At 44.7% G+C, this 24,198-nt stretch overlaps 1 protein-coding gene across 3 annotated transcripts in view; it reads right to left on the reverse strand.

Moving 5' to 3' along the window:
* The window catches only part of OSBPL9 (oxysterol binding protein like 9), a 162,465-nt gene that overhangs the window by 20,239 nt on the left and 118,028 nt on the right, over positions 1-24,198 (reverse strand). For all 3 annotated transcript variants that reach the window (XM_088458301.1, XM_088458300.1, XM_088458302.1), the window contains 9 exons: positions 19,455-19,548; positions 17,743-17,847; positions 17,135-17,294; positions 9,538-9,650; positions 8,499-8,611; positions 6,772-6,857; positions 4,442-4,613; positions 3,998-4,082; positions 350-460 (listed from right to left, as the gene is read on the reverse strand). In XM_088458301.1, coding sequence (XP_088314427.1) covers positions 350-460; positions 3,998-4,082; positions 4,442-4,613; positions 6,772-6,857; positions 8,499-8,611; positions 9,538-9,650; positions 17,135-17,294; positions 17,743-17,847; positions 19,455-19,548 — 1,039 coding nt within the window. The remainder of the gene's footprint in view (positions 1-349; positions 461-3,997; positions 4,083-4,441; positions 4,614-6,771; positions 6,858-8,498; positions 8,612-9,537; positions 9,651-17,134; positions 17,295-17,742; positions 17,848-19,454; positions 19,549-24,198) is intronic.

Raw genomic sequence — 24,198 nt, forward strand, 5'->3', positions numbered from 1 at the left:
ATGTGTATATATATTACTAAGTAAAGTGCATAAAACCTTTTTCAGCAGTGTTAACATTCCTGTTATAAATCATCATTCTAGACCACAGGTTCTCAAACTCGGTCCTCAGGACCCCAAACAGTGCATGTTTTCCATGTCTCCCCAAAAGTGAAATAATTAGCTCCACCTGTGGATCTTTTAAAATGTGTCAGTGAGTAATGAATACACCTGTGCACCTGCTGGGTAACCTGGGAAAAGTGACCTGTGTGGGGTCCTGAGGACAGAGTTTGAGAACCCCTGTTCTACATGCTTTGTTTTTGTGCTAGAAGGCGTCCTAAATTATGTAAATGTAATGGTGGCCATTTCTTACCTTGCCCGATATTATGCACCCCAATGGACATTCCCAAAAATTTAGATTTCGTCCAGATGTGAGCATTGAACTGTATCCTCTTGTTGTAACATTCTGCATAAAAGGCTGAAACTATATAAAATAAGAAAGCACGTATGAGCACACACACGTCTGTCAGTTTGCCACAGCCCACCTCACCCCAATTCGGTTTCCCTGATAAAGTAATTACACGGTGCCGGTTCTGCAGATGTTTCCTTGTAGCGTAGAATGAGCAGGTTCCACATATCAGAATAACAGCCTTTATTTTATTATAGTGTGGCCACTGGGTGACAGTCTATGGATGCTTTATCCATTTACTTCAGCAGGCGAAATACCAAGGGTTGCCAGACTGGACATTAATGTTGACCGCTGTTTGCAGGCCAAGCTGCCGGACGGCTGTATGTGGCTAGCTTACGTATTACCAGCTGCTGAAAACATGAAATCAACAGCACTTTCTGTGGTAACGAATATACACCAATAACAAGAAAAGAAAACAAAGCACAATACTATACAGAGGCAGCAACTGTGCAATTCTGTATTCTTCATCCTATGCCCCTCTCAGTGTACAATCACAGCGCTAAATAAAAATGCTTTAGAGAGAAGAAAAACAAAAGTCACCAAGTTTGCCGGTCATTGTGGAGTATTCAAAATGGCCAAGCAGTGTGACACTAGGGGCTGCGCCATCATGCCCCGCCGCACAATGCCAGGAATAGCTGCAGCATATAGTGGGGGCGGGGCTTAATGGCGCTACTCAAAATTGCACCATCAAACACCTGGAACTCTCACTTTACTGGGGAAGTATACAAGCTCTGGGAGGTGGGCCTACTCTGCCGTCAGTTTTCCCCAAACTTCTGGAGTCTCCCAGACAACCACCTTAAAGTGTACTAGATGCCACCATCCAGTGGGGACTGCTATTTCTAAGGTTGAACCAATATTGATTAGCATGGGGCCTATCTGTTCACTACTGACTGAGGCATGTTTGAGAGATTTACAGTGTATTGTAACTAAGCAGGAAAGCAATAGCGGGTGTCCTAAGGATGGTTAACCACCGATGGAAGATGTTTTTCACATCGATGGTGTTAATTCCAATTGTTTTCCGCCATCGAAGGCACAAAACACTGCAATGTTTTTTTTCCTTACTTCCTGGTGCTGGGACACTGACACCACCCGCAAATTCCTGCCCCCACCTCTGACTGGTCCTGTCAGTAAGGGAGCAGGGGTTGACCAGTGGTGGCCAAAATCATCGATTGTTTCATAACATCAAGGTTAACCACCAATGGGACCATCGATGTTTAACCCACCGATAGCCATCCCTAGGATGTCCATCCAAAGCTGTATAAAACACGCTGACCTGTAAATCACACAGCATAAGGACAGCACCGTCCTGTACTATCCTGGCCTGCATGCCTAGCCCAGAGACCAGCAGCACACAGAACTGTACATCAGCCAAATGTTTAGGAACACATTAAAGTGCTGACTCGGGAGAATGGATCTGCACTATGCTGTCACTGACAAGATGATGGAGATTTATTAAACCAGCAGTTACCTATAAGTAGCTTACAGAATTAATGAACTGATCTAGCGCATCCCCTGGTCCTATAACATTTACGCCCAATCAGTGGATCCAGTGTAATATCTGTATATACGGTACCCGTGCCACCATCTTTTACACTTTCTGAATTCACAAAACACATCTGACAATTACATCTTCCCTTCTTAAATAATTGGATATAGTTTTACTTCGAATAAAAAGTCAACAGTTTATAAAGATTACAGGAAAAGCAGAAGAAATAGAGGATATTCCAGCATAAAAGACCCTCTGTCGTACAGAGGGCCTGATTCTGACCCGGTCGCAAGCGCTGTGCACTCGCAACCGGGTCGATGGTGGGCCAGTGCGCATGCGCACGACGGAACCGGCTCCGTCGTGCCCATGCGCGAGACCCGGATAGCGACGGGCACTCCGTCGCTCCGGGTCTCGTACCAAAGGGGGCGTGCTGTCGATGTTGAGTGACAGCACGCCCCCTTTGGTGGGCGGGACGGGGGAGGGTGGCTGTCCAAACGGAGGCGTTCCCATGTGTTGGAGCCAAAATCTCTCTGGGGCTTGCGGCCACGAGACCCTACCACAAGGGTCTTGTCTCATGCCCGATGGTCTTGACCATCGCGACCATTTTCCTGGCCGCTTGCTATAGCAGTGGGTGGTCACCCACAGCAATGCGAGTGGCCAGGAGGCCATTCTAAAAAAAAAAATAGCCCGGCCCTGATTCAGAGCGAGCGCTCTGTCAGAGCGTCCGGCTCTGAAGCAGGGCCAGAATCCCTAAATAACGGAAAGCTGCACCCCAGGTGGCCCCTGCTCCGCTCCCCTCACACAGCCCCAGGGGCAGCGCCTTGCTGCATTTATTTCCCCCAGCTGAGAGCCAGCGCTGTGTGACACTGCTGGCGGGGTGAGCACAGGCCTTGCAGGTTCTTACTCTCCCTCCTGCTCACACCCATCTGAGTGGCCGCACATCGGATTGGAGAACGATGATCTTACTGCAGCTCTATAATAGCCAAACACAGGAGGTGCAGTTACCGGGGCTCCACTAAGGGCAAGTACCGGTAAGTGGGAATGTGACAAGTAACCCGGAATGTCATTTATATACATTTTACTGTCTTCCAGTTATTTTACTACACTCATTTTAAAATTGTGTAAACCAAATGCATTTTCTCCATAACATAATAATCAGATGCCCACGTTAGACATCTCAGGTGCTGCTTTCACCTATTCCCCATAGACTTGCTCTCTCTTTGCCAACAGAAGTGGCAGAAGCTGCACCATGTGGCTCTGACTAGGAGGAGTATGACCTCTGACAGGTCCAGACTCCAGTGTCTTATACCTGCCCCCCACTCTCAATGCCCCTGGTAATATAATTCAACAAGGAAAAGGCGGAGTCATTATTAGAATAATTAGTTATTATACAAGCCTAATATTATACATTATGAGACTACTGAAGCAACACCTAGAAAGAAGGATCCCCTTAACGCTGCTCCCATAAATACAGCAAATGATATGTAATACAGAAACCTTATTTATCTTCCAACAGAAATATAGTAACATCAGTCAGACCTGCCAAGATGTCAGATTAAAAGAGGTGAATTAAATACCATACATGGACTCCAATGAAAGAGTGCCCCTAGTGGTCTAATGTTGTCACAGATACAATAACAAAGCTACCACAGACACGGCTATATATTCCTGGTGACAACACAGACTGGCCCCAGATCGGTGCCACTAAACTATGCACAATGCCAGACAGTAACACAACGTAATTAGATCTGACGGTCACCAGGTATAATGCAGTACAATCATTAGCTCCTCCTAATGTGAACCAGTCATCTACTCAGAGCAGGCAAAAAGTCAAGAGACTCAGCCAATCAGTTCCCAGAACAGCAGTGACGTCACTGCGGCACTCTGCGACTAATACTCATGCAGTAACGTATAGGCTGTATTCTATCCATTATTGCTGCAGCTACCCACTGGTTGGGTCTACTGTGTGGTGGTAATAGGGGCACAATGACTGGTATTTAGAAATAACCCTTATGTTACATACTTTCTCGAATCCAAACCATTCACAAAGGGAAACTGCTACGTACTTGGCGGATGGTGCGAGACCTGCTCGGACACAAAAGTCACATTATTTTTGGAAGCCCATGGAACTGGCCCTTCAGAACCTAACTCCTGTGAAGGAATAAGAAAGAAATGATTACATTACAATGCATGAGACGTTAAGGGACAAAGCCTGAGACTGATGAATGGATGTTACTATGAAATAAATATTATTGGCCTTTTACATGGAGTTTTACTTTATGAGGGCAATTCAATTGCGCATGATGGCCGCAAACCACTGTCGGAATGGCGGCACTTTGCGACCACCTAGCTAGACTATTTTCCCTTGCACCCCATAGAGGTGCGCAGGATAATTGGAGATTTTGGGGTACCATATTGCAATGTGATGCATTCAAATACAAAAGACATTTCAGACTATTGCATGTGACAGTAATAATCAGGCTACAGCGAGACTGCGTAACGTAACTCACAGAGTCATCACTTTCATGTCCCGGCAGATCCCAGTGACACTGGAAGACTTCTCCTAGGATTGGGTTATAAGGCTTCTTAGCAACAGACCCCTTCCTGCCAGCATGGAACGCAGACAGGTACCATCTGACCACCTGAATCATCCTGTCTTTGGGGTCTTTGTGGTCACCGATACTAAAAGAAACCGCATAGAACATTAGCCACGCTCAGCTTCCATACCAAATAACCAGCGCCACAGTGCAGCAGGGACAGTGTATGGATAACAGTTCATTTTAACTATAGGCTGAAAGCAAAGGAGGAATGTATTTCATCAGTGTGTGTATAAGCTTTATCAGTGCACGGACCTTACATGCTTTTTCAGCACTCGTACACATACCTTTCATGCATAAACAGCACACATACAGAGGTGTCCTCATACATCTAGCCTCAATACGCCATGCGACGTGAAGGAACCGACAAGTTCTGTGCGACTCGTCTTGTGCCGAGCGTCTTTTTCGCCCCCAAAAAAGGAGTCTCAGATGCAATTTGATGCGGAAAATCGCTTCACGAGTCTGCACTGATTAATTTATCGGAGTCTGTATATGAAGCACAACGGAACTTGACATGGAAAAAATCTGCGGCTGCTGAATTGCTGCGCACATTGTATACAGATTCAGACTCCGTCGCACACGGATATACAAGTGTCGCATATCAAATTAATCATGAAGTGGTTTGTCGCATTATCAAGCAAAAAAAGACGCTTGACGCAAGCAGAGTGAGACAGGACTTGGCACGCCTAGAAGGGCTGTTTGGTGTGACTGAGGCAATAGTGTATGAAGACAGATCTGTCCACCTTTTATCAGCGCAGGTACACATACATTACATGCTTTATCAGAGCACGGTCACATACCTTACATGCTTTATCAGCACACGCTTCATCAGTGTATGTACCATGCATGTTTTATCAGCACACATACCTTACATGCTTTATCAGCACACGCTTCATCAGTGTATGTACCATGCATGTTTTATCAGCACACATACATTACATGCTTTATCAGAGCACGGTCACATACCTTACATGCTTTATCAGAGCACGGTCACATACCTTACATGCTTTATCAGAGCACAGTCACATACCTTACATGCTTTATCAGAGCACAGTCACGTACCTTACATGCTTTATCAGAGCACAGTCACGTACCTTACATGCTTTATCAGCACATGTACATGTACCTTACATGCTTTATCAGAGCACGGTCACATACCTTACATGCTTTATCAGCACATGTACATGTACCTTACATGCTTTATCAGAGCACGGTCACATACCTTACATGCTTTATCAGCACATGTACATGTACCTTACATGCTTTATCAGCACATGTACATGTACCTTACATGCTTTATCAGAGCACGGTCACATACCTTACACGCTTTATCAGCACATGTACATGTACCTTACATGCTTTATCAGCACATGTACATGTACCTTACATGCTTTATCAGAGCACGGTCACATACCTTACATGCTTTATCAGCACATGTACATGTACCTTACATGCTTTATCAGCACATGTACATGTACCTTACATGCTTTATCAGAGCACGGTCACATACCTTACACGCTTTATCAGCACATGTACATGCACCTTACATGCTTTATCAGAGCACGGTCACATACCTTACATGCTTTATCAGAGCACGGTCACATACCTTACATGCTTTACCAGCACATGTACATGTACCTTACATGCTTTATCAGCACATGTACATGTACCTTACATGCTTTATCAGAGCACGGTCACATACCTTACACGCTTTATCAGCACATGTACATGTACCTTACATGCTTTATCAGAGCACGGTCACATACCTTACATGCTTTATCAGCACATGTACATGTACCTTACATGCTTTATCAGCACATGTACATGTACCTTACATGCTTTATCAGCACATGTACCTTACATGCTTTATCAGCACATGTACATGTACCTTACATGCTTTATCAGCACATGTACCTTACATGCTTTATCAGCACATGTACATGTACCTTACATGCTTTATCAGCGTATGTACCTTACATGCTTTATCAGCATATATACCTTACATGCTTTATCAGCACATGTACATGTACCTTACATGCTTTATCAGCACATGTACATGTACCTTACATGCTTTATCAGCACATGTACATGTACCTTACATGCTTTATCAGCACATGTGCATGTACCTTACATGCTTTATCAGCGTATGTACCTTACATGCTTTATCAGCACATGTACATGTACCTTACATGCTTTATCAGCACATGTACACGTACCCTTACATTCTTTATCAGCGTATGTACCTTACAAACAAGTCCGGGTGTGCAAAGAAATCGGCGTACATCTCCAGCAGTGATCTCCTCTCCAGGATGAATGTGGGGAGTACAACCTGGTAAATGAATACATAGAACAGACCTATGAACACTAAATCATGAATCTGGTAGCTAAAAGGAGAACTAAAATCATAACTGCTGATATACACAGCATAAACCGTAAAGCCCAGATCAGTTTCATAATCACCTAAAGCAGGCTTCCCCAAACTCGGTCCTCAAGTCACCCTAACAGACCAGGTTTTAAGGATATCCATTCTTGAGCACAGGTGGCTAAATCAAATGACTGAGGTAATGATTAGATGTTTATGAATGGACAACTTATAACCTGGTCTGTTCGGGGGCCTTGTGGGCGGAGTTTGGGAAACACTGAACCAAAGTGTTTCTGATTATTTTACTGACTCCCGTCTCAAAGACATAAAAGTAATTTCTATGTATAATGTATTGTCTGAGTAGGCTTTAACATTTGTATGTACATGTTGGCACTGAAGAATAATAAAAAATAATAATATAAATAAAGTAATAATTAAGAATTTACTTTGGTAAAAAAAAAAAAGTTAGAATAAGAGTTTTGTAGTCTGCACCGGCTCTTTAAGGTGTCCCCTAGGTATAGAAAAAACAGGGCCAGAAGGAAGTTTTATTAAGCCTCAGTAATTGCCTTATTTTTAGTATTATATTTACCAAGTTCATACATTTTTGGGATTAGGACAGTTGCCATAACAGGGGTAGGACTGACCCATGCTCGCTCCACCTACCCTGCCAGTTGCCAGCAGTATGATCTAATATAGAGGTATGGGGAGAGGCTGATCGGTGCTCCTTAGCCTGAATACTCAGTGACTTCCCAATGACTTTCTGTGGAAACCCCAATGTGCCTGCAATCCCCATCCCCAGTTACACAGCATTCATATTACATGCTAAGTGATTTCTTGCCAGATGCAAAATTCCACACAAGAACAAAGCAATGCCCAGGAACAAAATGTATAAATACAAGGTAGGTACAGTTTAGTCCGCAGCCCAGGCACTGAAGGCTGCTAATAATAGCTTTGTTTTAGCAACTAGATGGAAAATGGCCAAAGCGGGGGGGGGGTTCCATTGTTTGCTGCACTTTAACTCGGATCTCAGGCTTTACTGAAGTGAGAGCTGATGTCTTAAATCGCTCAGCCGCCAGGAAGCAATTAACGTGCACACCACCTCTGGCCATGAGCGGGTTAATTGGCCTGTTTTACCAGCAGATCAGTTATCAGTTGAAGGCCTGTAAGGTATTGATATACATTAGTTAGTTAGCGGAGAGCCATCAACCGTCCTTAACACAATCGTAGCTTGTTACTTAAAGAGTAGAGTTTTCACTTCCCAGTATAACCATTCCTACAAGACTGGTCTGCTTGTCCAGACTATGGGCATTGTATAGTGGAGCAGGCAGCTTAGCCCAATAAATGACATCTTCAGTAAGGAAGGAACACCACAACTGGGGAAAAATAATCCTATGTTATTATTCTATGTAAGCCAAGATCAGTTCGGCCAGAATTAGCCCCACCGCTAACAATGTCATCATGAGCGTGTTGGCACTCGCACAAAAGCTCCATTAACAGACGCAGCAGCAGAACAGGTTTATGGGATCTGTCCTATTTTTGTCCTTCTGCCTTGAGTGGAGAATAAACACAGCCCTTTCACAAGAAATGACTCCAGAGACCCCGTCTTACCTTGGTGAGGTCCATGCCCAGGCGGACTTGGGACAGGAGGTGCATGATCACACTCTTGTGCTCTTCCACGGACTCTCCCTCGCCATCATCATCGCGGTCGTCGTCAAACTGATCTGGAACAAACAACAGTGACGGGGTTAAAGCAGTGAGGGAACTTTCTATTATGCAACCGGTATGTTCCAGAGGAGACGGCTGCACAGGTCTGAGACACTCCATAGGCTGCTACAGCACATTGCTTTTTTTTGTTTTTTTATTAATTTATTTTGGAGCACTGACAGTTGTGCTCTATAAATGGATGCCCCATCCAAAAGTCGCCAGTGCTCCTGACTAGGGAACACATTATAAATACATACACAAAACGCTGGGGTGAAGTGTTTAGTTTTAAGTACACTGGAAGCTGGATGGCTTGCATTGTGCTAGCCACTTTACAGAGAACAAACCAGATTATGTTCCCCCTTTTAGAAGAGAATGTACATTCCAGATCATCCCACCAACATCTTACATTAACCGTTATAGTGGATTATTTAGCAAAGAATTAAACCTATATTTAAAATGATACTGTAATACCCCGATCCCCAATAACAGTACAACACTGGGGGCCAATACTTCGTACCCCCACCAGGCTGCTCTCATGGTAGTGTTGAATGCGGTATAATTAACCCTGGTTCCTAAACTATGAATTTTGGCGTGATTAGCATCAAGCGCTCTGATTGGACATTTGTCCAGACCATCCACTCAATGCTTTCATCACACTTCTATCTGTGCAGTAGGACAATGGACAACTGAACTGATGTTTGGGTACAGGTGGCAGGAGAAGAACACTATGGCAGGCGAGCACAGAGAAATACCAGATTGCACACTCATCAGGCGCAATGTTATATAATCTGTAATTTGGAGCTTGCACGGTTTAGGGCTCAGTCTGAATTGTGTGCACCTGGTGTGGATGAGATAAATGCATGAATAGAACCATACAATGGGCTCTCTCGAACTAAAACAAGAAGTTTACAGAGCATTAACACCTCGCCAGCGTGTTATTCACCTGCATCATTGGTCCCATTGGACATTGAGGAGTTGAGGGATTCCGTAGTGTCCGGTCTCTTTAGGCTAGTCCCTGTGCTGCTGTGTGACAGGCCTGCCGCAGACTCTGATGAGCTACACAAAACAGAGAGACATCCATATTATACCAAACTAGCATTTCACAGAAGAAGCAACATCAGGCTCCAGCTACCTGTGACTGCCCAGCCGGTGTGGTCCCTGCATTCCCTGTCAGATACTGTGCCGATGCTTCTGGCCTAAAAGGTTATACCTGTTGGATGCCAGCATGCTGTAGTTTGCTGTATAGTACCACACACACGCAGAAGCATGAGGAAAACCGTATAAATAATAATAAAAAAAAGGTAACATCTGATAAAACTGGTGATAACACAAATGAACAAAAAGAGAAAAAAAAAAAAAACAGGATGGAAGAAAGGAAACTGACCCCAGCCCTGCAAACCTTCCTACGTACAGTACAAAGCAGGACGCCTGTGAAGCACTGCATTACCGGGAATCAGGACGACTGCTTTATAAATAGAGAGCATCCGAAGAGATGTCCCACACAAAGTGCATTAAAAGCCTAATATACGTTTCATAATTCATTCATCAGATCACATGGTGAATGCACGTAATACAAAGAATAGGGATAGGCACAGCACAGTTTATTTGGTGAATTCATGTAATTAATGACTGTTATTCATTTTGTTAGGTACGTATGTCATAGAACGGGGAACACAATAGCCCTGTGTACACCTCTTGTACGAATAAAGCTTCCGATTAACAGAAGCAGAGCTTTATCTAAGCACCTCTTGGAGGGAGAAGCTATCCAGTCATCTGGGTCCTGGTGATGGAGAAAGTAACTTGTGTTTTTGTGACAATTAAAGGGATTAACAGGTTCCATTTATCAAACAATTGTGTTACTGATTACGTAACACCTCTAACACCTACTCTGATCCTGCACCACCGGCGGACGAGTAATTCTTCAAAACAGAGACAGGCGAAGCACTCAGGGACCGAAGAGCTTGCCAACAGTTAGGCGTGGGGGTGGATCTATGCAACCTTGTGGCTGTAAGTCTGCCAGTGTCATAGGTAATATTGTTCGGGTGCAAGAAGAATGGATTCAACTAAACATCAACAAATCCTAGAAGCGGACGCCCACGAGTCAGTGATTTAACCTGGAGGGAAGTTGGCTAGTTCAGCAAGACCATGCAAAACATCTCTCAGAATCAATCACAAAGAAACAAAGAAGGAGGGGTCTGGTTTGGTTTTTAAGTCCCAAGACCTGAATAAAAATGAAAAGCTCTCAAAGATGCCATGCATGCTGGAATACCCAAATGAGTGAGAAGCATATAGGAAGATCCCAGAGTTGGTTACAAGAAACGCCTGAAATAGGTCATCTTTGCCAACAGAGGCTGTTATTACTATTACAGCTTACTTACATAGCGCCACCAGTTACACAGCACTTTACAGAGAATATTTGTCATCCATGAACCAATGGAGCTTACAGTCTAATTTCCCTATCACACACACACACACACACACTACAGTACATTATAGTTACCAGCCAATTAACCTACCAGTATAGTTTTGGAGCATGAGAGGAAATCTGCGTAACTGGTGCAAAACACGGGAAACCATACAAACGCCTGGTCAGGAATAGAACACATGACACCAGTGTTGTGAAGCAGCAATGCTAACTACTGCACCACCATGCTGTCCTAGAGGTCTTCTTAAGAACTGGCTGGTAGGCTTAAGTATATAAATAGTATATACACACATTTTTGCTCTGCAGAGGTTCCCTGCTCATCTTTCCACTTAAGTTCTGCGACACAGGCAAGAGATGGCACAGAGATACTGAGTACAGGACATGGCATTACATGGACACAGGCAAGAGATGGCACAGAGATACTAAGTCCAGGACATGGCATTACATGGACACAGGCAAGAGATGGCACAGAGATACTGAGTACAGGACATGGCATTACATGGACACAGGTAAGAGATGGCACAGAGATACTAAGTCCAGGACATGGCATTACATGGACACAGGCAAGAGATGGCACAGAGATACTAAGCACAGGACATGGCATTACATGGACACAGGCAAGAGATGGCACAGAGATACTAAGCACAGGACATGGCATTACATGGACACAGGCAAGAGATGGCACAGAGATACTAAGTCCAGGACATGGCATTACATGGACACAGGCAAGAGATGGCACAGAGATACTAAGCACAGGACATGGCATTACATGGACACAGGCAAGAGATGGCACAGAGATACTAAGTCCAGGACATGGCATTACATGGACACAGGCAAGAGATGGCACAGAGATACTGAGTAAAGAACATGGCATTACATGGACACAGGCAAGAGATGGCACAGAGATACTAAGCACAGGACATGGCATTACATGGACACAGGCAAGAGATGGCACAGAGATACTAAGCACAGGACATGGCATTACATGGACACAGGCAAGAGATGGCACAGAGATACTGAGTAGAGGACATGGCATTACATGGACACAGGCAATAGATGGCACAGAGATACTAAGCACAGGACATGGCATTACATGGACACAGGCAAGAGATGGCACAGAGATACTGAGTACAGGACATGGCATTACATGGACACAGACAAGAGATGGCACAGACACATTGTACCGGATCCAAGGCTAAAGGCCCCACACTCCGAGCGATATAGCGGCTGATCCGACTGAGTGGATCGATATCGCAGCTACATCATTCCGTGTGCGGGCATGATATCGTACGCTGCGTGCTCCTGTGGGGTCCTCAGCCGCTCCTGCAGATCTTTCTGCATGCACAAGAGATCTGGAGAAATGATGCACGATCCCATGCCGGTTTATGCGAGGGGAGGTGAAGGGGGGGGGGCAGCACATCTGGCGATCAGGCACCAGTTCGCTCTGTGTGTGAGGACCGCCCGATATGTCGGCCGCCGGATCGTATCGCTGGGTGCACATCATACCGTGTGTACCCAGCTTTAGACGATGCAAATAATCAGATATGTATCAATACTAAATAAAACATCACATGATGTACACCAGACAGTGACAGAAACAACTATCTATAGCCTATTCTACATCAACTTTTAACCCCATCCAAACCGCTTATACTTCAGAGAGGTTGATGCAATTCGTCCTCCACATGTCTTATACTGTGACACTGAATCATTCATCTTCATGTGCGATGAACTTTTAATAAACTTGAAGCCATTTCAACTAAGTGGTGCTGACTGTACAACTGGCAGAACCTGCGCCAAAGGGAACTTTCTAAACTCTGTATTCACAAATGAGAGCTTCCGGATCCCTCACTTCTATTTAAGACCGCAAAGACCACCAATTGGTATACAAGTCCCCTCAGAGACGATCAGCATCCATTATGATTTGCGTTAGAAAGCCTAATAATTTCTGCACAGCATTCAACAGACGCGGTACAAGATCGCCGCTGGATCGCCTCTTCACCCCGCAGCATCAAATATCACCCTATACCAACCCATATGATGGCTCCTTGTATATTAAGGGTTAAACACACAAAATAACTTGTTTAGCCACATGCTCTTCAGTACCCAGCCCTGCTTCTGTCTCAGTGGCCCTGTACATAATAATAAACCTGCACACGGACATATGCACCTAACATGTGTGTTGTAGGCAGGGGAATTGGCTTATGGGCAAGGCTCAAAGACATAACCAGACATTATTGGGCGGGGTTGGGTACGGGATGCTGGCGGTCAGGATCCCGGCGGTCAAAATCCTGACGCCAGCATTCCGACATGGTTAGGATACCTACACCTGTAGGTAGGTATCCTAATCCTCCCCCTCCCTCTCCAGTGCCTAAACCTAACCTCCCCCTCCCCCTCCCCGCACCCTAAACCTCCCCCCTTTTCGTCTATCCCTAACCCTCCCCCCCAGTGCCTAGACCTAACCTCCCCGCACCCTAAACCTAACCCTCCCCCTATTGCCTAACCCTAACCATGCCCCCCAGTCCCTAAACCTAACCTCCCCCTCCCCGCACCCTAAACCTAACCCTCCCCCCAGTGCCTAACCCTAACCTCCCCCTCCCTGTACCCTAAACCTAACCCTCCCCCTTATTGCCTAACCCTAACCATCCCCCCCAGTCCCTAAACCTAACCTCCCCCTCCCCGCACCCTAAACCTAACCCTCCCCCCTTATTACCTAACCCTCCCTTTAATGGCGCTACTTACCTCTGGAATGTTGACGGTCAGGATGCCGACGCCGGTATTCTGACAGGTGTCAGGATTCTAATCGCCGGCATCCCATGTGCTGGGATATTGACCGCATCCCATTGGGCGAATCTCACATACAAACCACAAGGCTCACTGCAGGTGTATCTATATGCCTTGGGTACATCACACTCAATGGAAAATTACTATACTGGAAAAAATTTGTATTCATTCCTGGGAACTTGACCATTAAAATGAAGTGAAAAACCCTTAAACAATTGCCCTGAGAAAGTAAATTAAACAGACGGCCGATTGGTTGAGGGACGAAGATGGGGAGGAGACCGCTACGAACAAGTTGTATTGAAATGTGCCATCTCCAGTCGTCACAGCGCCCTCTACACTCCAAGGTCCAACAGTGTCCTACAGATAGGACCACAAACTACTATACAGCCTGCAATTAGGGTGTGGTGGGTAACCCAAGAGAAAATGCACTTTGCTGAACAGAATCCTCTATTTTTTTTATAAAAATTTGCATCATGCAATAGTAACATGCAATAGTATTTGCAAGTTCAGAAGCAAGTCATACATAGCCTGAAATGAGAGCAATAAACAGCATTTATAGTTGGATGGTCAGTAGAACGATATGAAATGTTCTATCCCTTTAACCGCTCCCATGCAGACACTGCAGTCTTTAATGCATATAGAAGCCAGAGGCATTGATTTAACTCATAAATAAAATGGCCATTTGCCACATTTCTTAGTGGCTAACTCCATCGTTAGTGACTTGTTGTATCAGCAAATGCTGCGTTTTCAGTCTATGTTATGTTTATGGGAACAGTCCAGTTTCTCATGAAAATTCTAAAAAGCGCGAGTGCAGTAAACCCAAGTGTGTGCGCTATATGTCCTGGCTATAGCCCCGTACTGCTCAGCCGTATGACATGCACAGAACATACATGATGACTGGTGTGTTATTCCTCCTGCAGCCTGACATTTATTTACACATCACAGTCGGCTTTTATTTTTTACACAGACTTACAAAGGTCAATTTACTCAGTGGTATTTGTACTTTAGACTAATGTGTTGTTCTGTTAGGGCGATACTCCGTCTTTTCCTTCACTATTACCCTGTACGCCAGGGCTGGAAAACAATAAATAATGGCACCTTTTTTTGGTTTAAAACAATTATTTTTCTGCATTAATGTTTTAATGGAAAAAATTGAATCCTGCTTATTACATGAATACTGTGAAGCATTACTATGTATTACAAACTTTGATCAACCATGTTTTGATGTTTTCTAACATTAACAATTCAAAGTTATTAGGATGTTTTTATCTCATCAAAAGAAAGCCAGACCAAGGACCTTACTCAGCATGGTCAGGAATCTGCGCAAGCGTTAGACACGTACTGCGCATGTACAGTACGAGTCCTGCGTGATCGCACACAAACTAGCAACAGACTGACAGTGATTGACAGTCTGCTGCCGTTTGTGGGCAGGAAAAGGGCGCTGACATTGGGGGAGGAGGGTGGGGTTGGAAGAGGCCAGGATCTCCCTAGCCTCATTCTATCATCTGCGACAGTCAGCTTGCGTGACCCCATGGGTCACCTAGCATGCCAATGTTCTCTCAGGTTATCCGGTGCTGCGTTCTACAACGCAGCTCGGATAAGTAATTAATGGAGAAGGCGTGATACCTCCTGCTGCATTATCGGAATTGCAAGGACAGTATTGCAAAGTTGCTTGCGTTCAGCTTTGCAATTCCGTCCTAAGCTGAAATCAGGCCCCTACGTCTTTCTTTCCTACCACTCATCTCAGTAGGACTGAAGGTTTTGAATTGAAATCCATATGAAAGAGAGTAAACCATGAGGTGTTTCTCTGTGTATTGCCTCATTAATGTGTTTAAGTTGTTTACGCTTTAAGATTGAGAATGTTAGTTGTGGTTTTCTCCTGTCTTATAGGATACTTAGGGTAGGAGTTTGTGGAGTCTGATGCTAGGCAGATTTAGTTCCTCTCTGATCTGGTTCACCTTTCCACCCTCCCTATTTCTCTGTTGTGTGTGAATTTACTGTATTGGTTCAGCTCACTCAAATGAAGATCACAGGCAAGAAGAATGTGGAATAAAACCGGGGGGGATTTTCTTATACTAGGCTTCTTTTTTACGGTGCGGTGTCTGTAGTCAGTCACAGCATAATAATAAAACCAGTGTGTTTAAAAATAAAAAACACTGGGTTTAAACTAGCCAATCCTGCTGTAAGCAGTCACCGACATCACAAAAGAGAGCTAAACATACTGGGGGGGGGAAATTTTATGTAAAACAGCCTGAGAGATGCACGCACGGGTGCATTATTCAGAGAAGTCTGCCCAAACACGGTTTTACCTTTTGAAATGATTGCTGCTTTAAAAATATAAGCAAACTCTACAGAATCGCGCCCATGACTACATTGCACAGGCTATTACATAAGCCCCATAGCATTAAAAAAGCAATATTTATATACTCCTGTTGTCTGTTCTCTGTAGGCAGATTTAATAATGATGAAAAGGGCAATCTTGCTTTTATAGGGTGCAAGTTTAATTTGGTTAAAGGGATATCACAATTACAAAATGCTTTAGTGCAGGGCTTCTCAAACGCAGTCATCAATGCACCCCAACAGTCCATGGTTTAAGGATATCCATGCTTGTGCACAGAAGGTATAGTTACTAAATATATCACCTGTACTTAAGCCTGTTAGGGTGCCTTGAGGAAAGAGTTTGGGAATAAAGTTTATGGTCCTTGTTATGACAAAAATGTATTTTCAAAAGCAGTTGTCAATCTCAGGTACACTGGGTTTCTAAAAAAAAAAAAAGCCTTGCACAGCAGTCAGGTCTCACTTATAGATGGAACTAACAGGAGTCAGTCAATTATCCAACTTCATGTAATAAACCCAACAAACACCATTCACCTTCTACCTATTCCTTTGGCACAGGCCTGGCCAAACTGTGGCTCTCCAGCTGTTGTGAAACTACAAGTCCCAGCATCCCCTCCCACCGATCAGCTGGTACAGCATGCTGGGAATTGTAGTTTTACAACAGCTGGAGAGAGACAGGTTGAGCAGGCCCCGATTTAGAACAATTAAAGTCCGCACTAATGGCAGCTACTAAACAGTGATGAGAAATATGACATTCAGTTACTGCTTCGGGTGGAGGACAGAAGACTGGGTGCAGTGTACAAGCAAATCTGCATTAGGGCTACTTTTCATCTAGGTAACACTCTATACCAGGGAAGAGGGGATAGTACAGGAGTAAGCAGATGCACAGCAGCTGAAATATCACCTAGATATCACTTAAACAACTGATGGGGAGTCTTATGCTAAATATTACTTTCCCAGCGGTAGTGACCGTTTCGGCAGTGGCGACACTTACTCAATGCAGCGCTTTGGCGATGTGTTGCTCTGGTAAAATTCATCGGCATCGTAGAATTCATCCTCACTGCTGGAGTAGGAGAAATCTGGGACGGTGTTAGGAGACAGATTGACATGGCTGGGGGACGTCAAACTGCTGCTGGGAACAGACTGACCACTCCCTGTACAGATAAAGGACGCGGCATCACATCATTAGTCCGTGCAGCTGTAATCCTCACACATCCAATTCCTGGAGCCTTGGCTACCCAACAGCTGGCATCCCAGAGGCAGACTACTGCTAATGGTATAAGGATGCTTTGTGCAGCCACGTACTTTAGCCCTGGGAATTAGCGCCTATCCGCTCAGTATTTGCACAATATTGCAAAGTTATCTGGGGTAAAAAAAATACAGGTTTATATTTAACCTCAATATTCCTAGTTTACTGATCCAGTAGCAGTAAGACATGAAACATTAAATGCACAGTCTACTGTGATATACATATGGGATACAACATTCCTCCCTCGCTGTCAGCAGCAAATTTCTTAAGACTCAAAACAGCAGAGAACATGTTAAAATAGGATTCACAAGCTACAAGGCCAACTAATGCTCATTGGGAAGGACAGGTTCTACCTGTGCTGTTAGGGGTGGGAGTTTGATGGTTCCCAAGGGCGGTCACTACAGATCCGACAGCCAGCGATGATGGACGCGGATCTCCTTTACCAACCTGCACAGCTTCTGAAAGACAAAGTAAATTTACCATTACCAAAATGAATACAGCACAGACACGAGGCAAGGCGATGTCGCTACAATTAAACAAGGAGATTCCTTCATTTATTTTATCTATTTAGTCCGAAAAAAAGATCCTGTAATGCATGCGACTGGTCATACAAGCAGGTGTCATCACAGTGGAACAAAGTTAAAAACGTAAAGGAAACCTTGTTTCCTGGTTTGTAGTGCACAGGATTTGTTTATCACAGGGGTAAGCAACGTGTGGCACTCCAGGTGTTGTGGCACTACCCATATCAGCATGCCCTGCCACAGTTTTGCTCCTAGAATATGCTAAAACTGTGGCTAGCATGCTGGGATGTATAGTTCCATAGCAGCTGGAGTGGCACACGCTGCCTTACCCAGGTTTATTACCTGCTTACAGAGCCGGATTAAGGGGGGGGGGGGGGGGCAACAGGGGCGGTAGTCCCTGGACCCCCACACATGGAGGGGCCCCCACTAGCAGCGGTGCGCTGTCTGCACCCTCCGCTAGTGTAGTGTAGACCGCACAGTGAGCGCGGCCACACTACACAGTGACATACACACAGCTGCCGCCGGCAGCTGTGTGTATGTTACAGCAGCCGATGAGAGTCAGACAGACTCTCATTGGCTGCTGCACAACGGCTCCCCCCCGCAGCTGGTGATGATGGGAGAGACGTCATGACGCTGACGTCTCTCCCAACTGTGTAACAGAGGAGCCGGGACTCACGTCAGGAGCGGGGATTCAGGTAAGCTTTTTTTGTGTGTGTGTGTGTGTGTGTGTGTGTGTGTGTGTGTGTTTGGCACTGTCACTGCATAGGGGGGGGGCGGAGAGCGTTACAGGCATCCCTGTATAGGGGGGAAGCTACAAGGGTCACTGTATAGGGGGGCCACTTCATGGGGGCACTGTATAGGGGGGGGTGTTTGCTACTGGGGGCAATGCATTAGGGGGGGGGCCTGCTACTGGGGCACTGTATAGGAGGGGATTAGTACTGGGGGCACTGTATGGGGGGAGGGGACTAGTACTGGGGGCACTGTATGGGGGGGGGGACTACTACTGGGGGCACTATATAAAGGACACTGCATAGAGGGGATTACTACTGGGGGCACTGTATAGGGGTGGACTACTACTGCGGGCAATGCATAGGGGGGAACTACTCATGAGGGCAATGCATAAGGGGGACAACTACTGGGGGCACTGTATAGGGGGGACCACTACTGGGAGCATTATATATGGGGCACTGCATAGGGAAGACCAATACTGGGGGCACTGCATAAGGGGCACTGCATAGGGGGGACTACTACATGGGGCACTGCATAAGGAGCACTGTATAGGGGGGACTATTACTGGGGACATTGCATAAGGGGCACTTCTACAGTGGGCATTGCAAGAGGGGCATTAAGGTGAATAGAAAGAAACAAAAAATCTTAGGGTGACTCGAAACGGTGGTATATAGGGGCACCCACAAGTGTGTTGCCCAGGGGCCCCCGCAGACCTTAATCCGGCCCTGCCTGCGATCCACCTAAAGGGAAAACCAACAGACATCTACAGCGCCATTGGAAATAGTCTGCAGTAAGACACAGGAGAACATCTATACCTGGCAATGGAACCGTTTGTGTTGGCATGGTGCAAATCACAGCAAGCTCCAAAGGACTTGGCTGGTAAATAGAATCCACAGGATTTATGGTGCTCTGTGAAAGACAAACATATACACACGTCAGAGAGGGATGGTGAGCTGACACATGAAGGCAATTCAAGGAATCAATCTCCAATACAGACTGTGGAATAGAAAGGGGTGTTTATGGACAAATTAAACATAAGTCACGGCAGATTGCACTCCAACTAGTAACCTTTAGGAGGCAGAACACAGTAAGAACAGTAACTAGCATAGAACTCTATTACAAAGCTTATGGTAGCGGAATACCAATGATGGATAGATATGACAGACAGATTTTTTTATTTCTTTACCCAGCAGGCAAATAAAAACTTGGATAAGAAACAATCCAATATTCACAGTCATTACGCAGGACAAAATAACATCACAAGTAGCTGGCGGCTATGAAGACGCTGCTGAATCACAGCATAATGTCATCCCTGTAATAAATAGGCCGTTGATTCATTAAAAAAACAAAACACTGAAGTAGATGCAACATTAGCTATTGTCTACAATTCAAATATGTACAGATATATTTAGATCCATGGTCTTAATTTTACCAAAAACGAGAACAAAATACAATTGGCCATTGTTCAAAATACGTAGCGGGATAATCAGAAGGATCTGATCCCCATCTGCAGCACATTACTACATCAGACCATGCACACATCAGCCCAGGCAGCAACTCTCCAGCCCTTTATCCTGACAAACTGAGGCTACGGTGCAAACCGGTAAATATGTAAACCAGAAACGGATGTCCAGGAGCAGAGGAGCCAAACGGACAGGCTTCATGAAGAGGTGCAATATTACACATACACTGGCTTCTTATCGTGGTCTTGCAGTGAACTAAACAATATTAACATGAATACTAAATTAAAAAATAATCATAATTTCACAGATGAAAATGGGCTCGATTCAATTGAACGCAAATTAAATAGCGCTGGAAAGCGCTCCCTGAGCGATTCAATTCAGCGCGCAGTTATGTCAGAGAATGCACGTTCTCGCCCCCCTACCTTAAACGTGGTGTTTAGTTGCGAGAACGGGTATTCTTCAAATAAACTGACCGGCGCAATGCTGTTTCCGTGGCGGTATGGGCAGAAAACATCATCACGCCTATACTTTTGCACACAAATGTATTCTACATGATCAGGGTTTCAATAGCGGTCATCCAGGAGGATGGTTTGTGAAATGACTTGTATAATAATCAGTAAAAGGAAATGAGAGGCCTAGGAGGACCAACACAATATATAATGATGCTTATACAGAGCCACAACCCAGTCACCCAGGTGTAAAACAAAATTGAACAGATTTGATTGCTGAGTGACTGGATCACACTGTGCCATGGTAGAGAGACACATGGATGAGTATAAACCTTGGCAGATAGTGGTCATTGGCCAAACAGATTTTCCATCATTCCTGATTAGAGGTTGGCTTACAACCACATATGTATGCAGCAACTTAGATAGCCAATTGGGTGTCTTAGATCAAGCTGTCCCAAAATTACTGTGTACAAGTAGGGATAGACCTAGAGATGACAGAGGTATTCTTGTAGGTCTTAGAACAGGGAGCAGCTCTCGGCTGCCTTCTCCCAGTTAAGTGGCAACAGTAAAAGGTTCTTCAAGGGGTCTCGTAGGAGATCCCCTGCTATTACAGGTAAGCGCCAATGGGCTAGATTTATATAATATGCACAGGAGTCACTAACACATCTGTACAAGTGTGAACAGGGCCAGATTAACAATGGAGCAGATGGGACTAGAGCCCCAGGCCTCCACATAAAAAAAGGCCCATCATCTTGAGAGCACAATGATGACCAGTCGCTCAGCTATAAATCATAAGATGTTCACCTGTATTTCTTTCTTCTTCATAAAATTATGCATTTGCTATTTCACACATATATGGGCGAATGTACTAAGCTCTGGAAAGTGATAAAGTGGAGAGTGATAAACTTTTTCAGCCCCAGGTCCGTGGGGCCCTTATTACGGCCCTGAGTGTGAACAAGCATCTATTAATGAACTTAAATGCACACTATTGTTATTTATGAAAACACCCCTATAGGTCTCATCTAATTTCATTATAAAGATATATACATGTACATATATTGCCATTCAGTACATTCTGTGACAGTGCCTGCTAGATACAGCAGTTCTATATTCAGATAGGATCTTTTCCTATAGGTGAGCTAAAGATCGCCATCACCCACCTGTACCTGCACCACTCCATTTCCCAAAGGTGGGCAGATGTACATTACCTTCTCATTATATATTTGCTTAGAGGGGAGAAAGGTGGGTGGTAAAGTAGAGGTACGGGAAGCATCAGAGACCTCGGAGGACCACTCATGTAAAGAAACCTCTCACCTCCCACAGAAATATTGTGACCCAAAGATAGAACATAAAACCAGTCAAAACATATTTTCCTGCTTACAATTCAAATAAAAAAACATTTGGATGCTAGTGTGTCTTAATACAAATTTAGTAAATGGATGCAAATCATTTCACCTCAAGTTGCTGCTCAATTTCTAGTAATTGCTTTACAGTATTCTGGCATTTATATGGAAAAGCTTACTTTTGTTTTATGGCAAAATTCTATCATCATCATCAAACACTTAAATATTCAGTTTATTAATTCACGCCTTCTTTACTAAGACACACTAAGGCACGCCTCCTTTCCTAAGGCATACTAAGGCTGCCTCCTTTCCTACGGCATACTTAAGGTATGCTTCCTTTACGAAGGAAAATTAAGGCCCTCCTCCTTTACTAAGGCATACTAAGGCACGCCTTCTTTACTAAGTCATACTAAGGCAGGTCTCCTTTACTAAGGAATACTACGTTTATTAAATCATGCCTCCTTTACTAAGACACGCCTCCTTAACTAAGACACACTAAGACACGTCGCCTTTCCTAAGGCATACTAAGGCTGCCTCCTTTCCTACGGCATACTTAAGGTATGCCTCCTTTACTAAGGCACACCTCCTTTACTACGGCATACTAAGACCTGCCTCCTTTACTGAGGCATACTAAGGCACGCCTTCTTTACTAAGCCATACTAAGGCACGCCTTCTTTACTAAGCCATACTAAAGGCACACATCCACTTAGCAATAATACTGAGCGATTGCACGATTACGACATCGTAATCGTGCAATCGCTCAGTAATTGTGCACAAATCGTGCACTTTTATGTCAGAAACGACTAGCGATGCGCGCTCCCGCTGGTCGCTTCCGACATCAATAATCGCCCAAAAATGCTGTACAACCAGACGATAATGTCAGGTTGAGCATGGTAGGGGATGATTGATGTGCACTGAACGTTCAGTGTAGGCACATCACAGACTGACAAACGACTACACAATTACAATGTCATAATCGTGCAGTCGTATTGATGTCTTTTAGTGGATGTGTGCCTTAAGGCACGCCTCCTTTACTAAGGCATACTAAGGCCTGCCTCCTTTACGAAGGCATACTAAGGCCTGCCTCCTTTACTAAGGGCTGCCTTCTTTACTAAGGCATACTAAGACACACCTCCTTTAGTAAGGCATACTAAGGCCTGCCTCCTTTACTGAAGGCATACTAAGGCCTGCCTCCTTTACTGAAGGCATACTAAGGCCTGCCTCCTTTACTGAAGGCATACTAAGGCCTGCCTCCTTTACTGAAGGCATACTAAGGCCTGCCTCCTTTACTAAGGCCTGCCTCCTTTACTAAGGCCTGCCTCCTTTACTAAGGCCTGCCTCCTTTACTAAGGCCTGCCTCCTTTACTAAGGCCTGCCTCCTTTACTAAGGCCTGCCTCCTTTACTAAGGCCTGCCTCCTTTACTAAGGCCTGCCTCCTTTACTAAGGCCTGCCTCCTTTACTAAGGCCTGCCTCCTTTACTAAGGCCTGCCTCCTTTACTAAGGCCTGCCTCCTTTACTAAGGCCTGCCTCCTTTACTAAGGCCTGCCTCCTTTACTAAGGCCTGCCTCCTTTACTAAGACATACTAAGGCCTGCCTCCTTTAAGAACCTACAAATATGGATAATATAGAAACATTTGATGCAATTACAGTGATTTATTTCACAGGAAAATTATCTGATTATAGTTCCTTTTACACAGTGGCTACAAAACAGAGGTGAGCAATAATCGGTAACTACAGCTATTTAAAAAGCAACATGGTGTGACTAGACAAATACCAGCGATAAAGTTTACAAGCTTAACAGTTTATGTGCCAAAAAAAACCAAGAGACAAACTGCACTGTAGAAAGTAGATTGATTTCCAAAATATAGTCTTCTGAATCGGATCGACACAGGTAAAGGAGAGGTTGTATTGATTAAGGAAAAACAAACAAGGTAAATCATCAAAAAAGAAAGAAGACACTCACCAATGTTAAATCTATGCAACCAGAGATCTAAAAGCCTATTTAAGTCCTGCTTACCTCAAGTAGTAAACAGGTGGGGTGGGCTCACCTGGGACCCCGAAACAGGGCCGCACAGATAAGCTGATTCAGAGATTCTTGCAAAGCCAATATTTGCACAGATCAAGCAATTGTTTGCCATTGCGCAAGTGTGAAAGCCGCGCGCAGCAGTTGCATTGCGATTGAGAGCTCTCTGCGTGTCAGGAGAGACGCTGTGTGACTGTCCGATGTGCGTCGATGTTACCGATGTTTATGTTGTAGCAGGTCAGAGGGTTATGAGAAGGCAGCAGTGGGCGTCCCTAGCTCA

This window comes from Taudactylus pleione, unplaced genomic scaffold (assembly GCF_031769625.1).
Source record: "Taudactylus pleione unplaced genomic scaffold, aTauple2 ptg000824l, whole genome shotgun sequence".
NCBI lineage: Eukaryota > Metazoa > Chordata > Amphibia > Anura > Myobatrachidae > Taudactylus > Taudactylus pleione.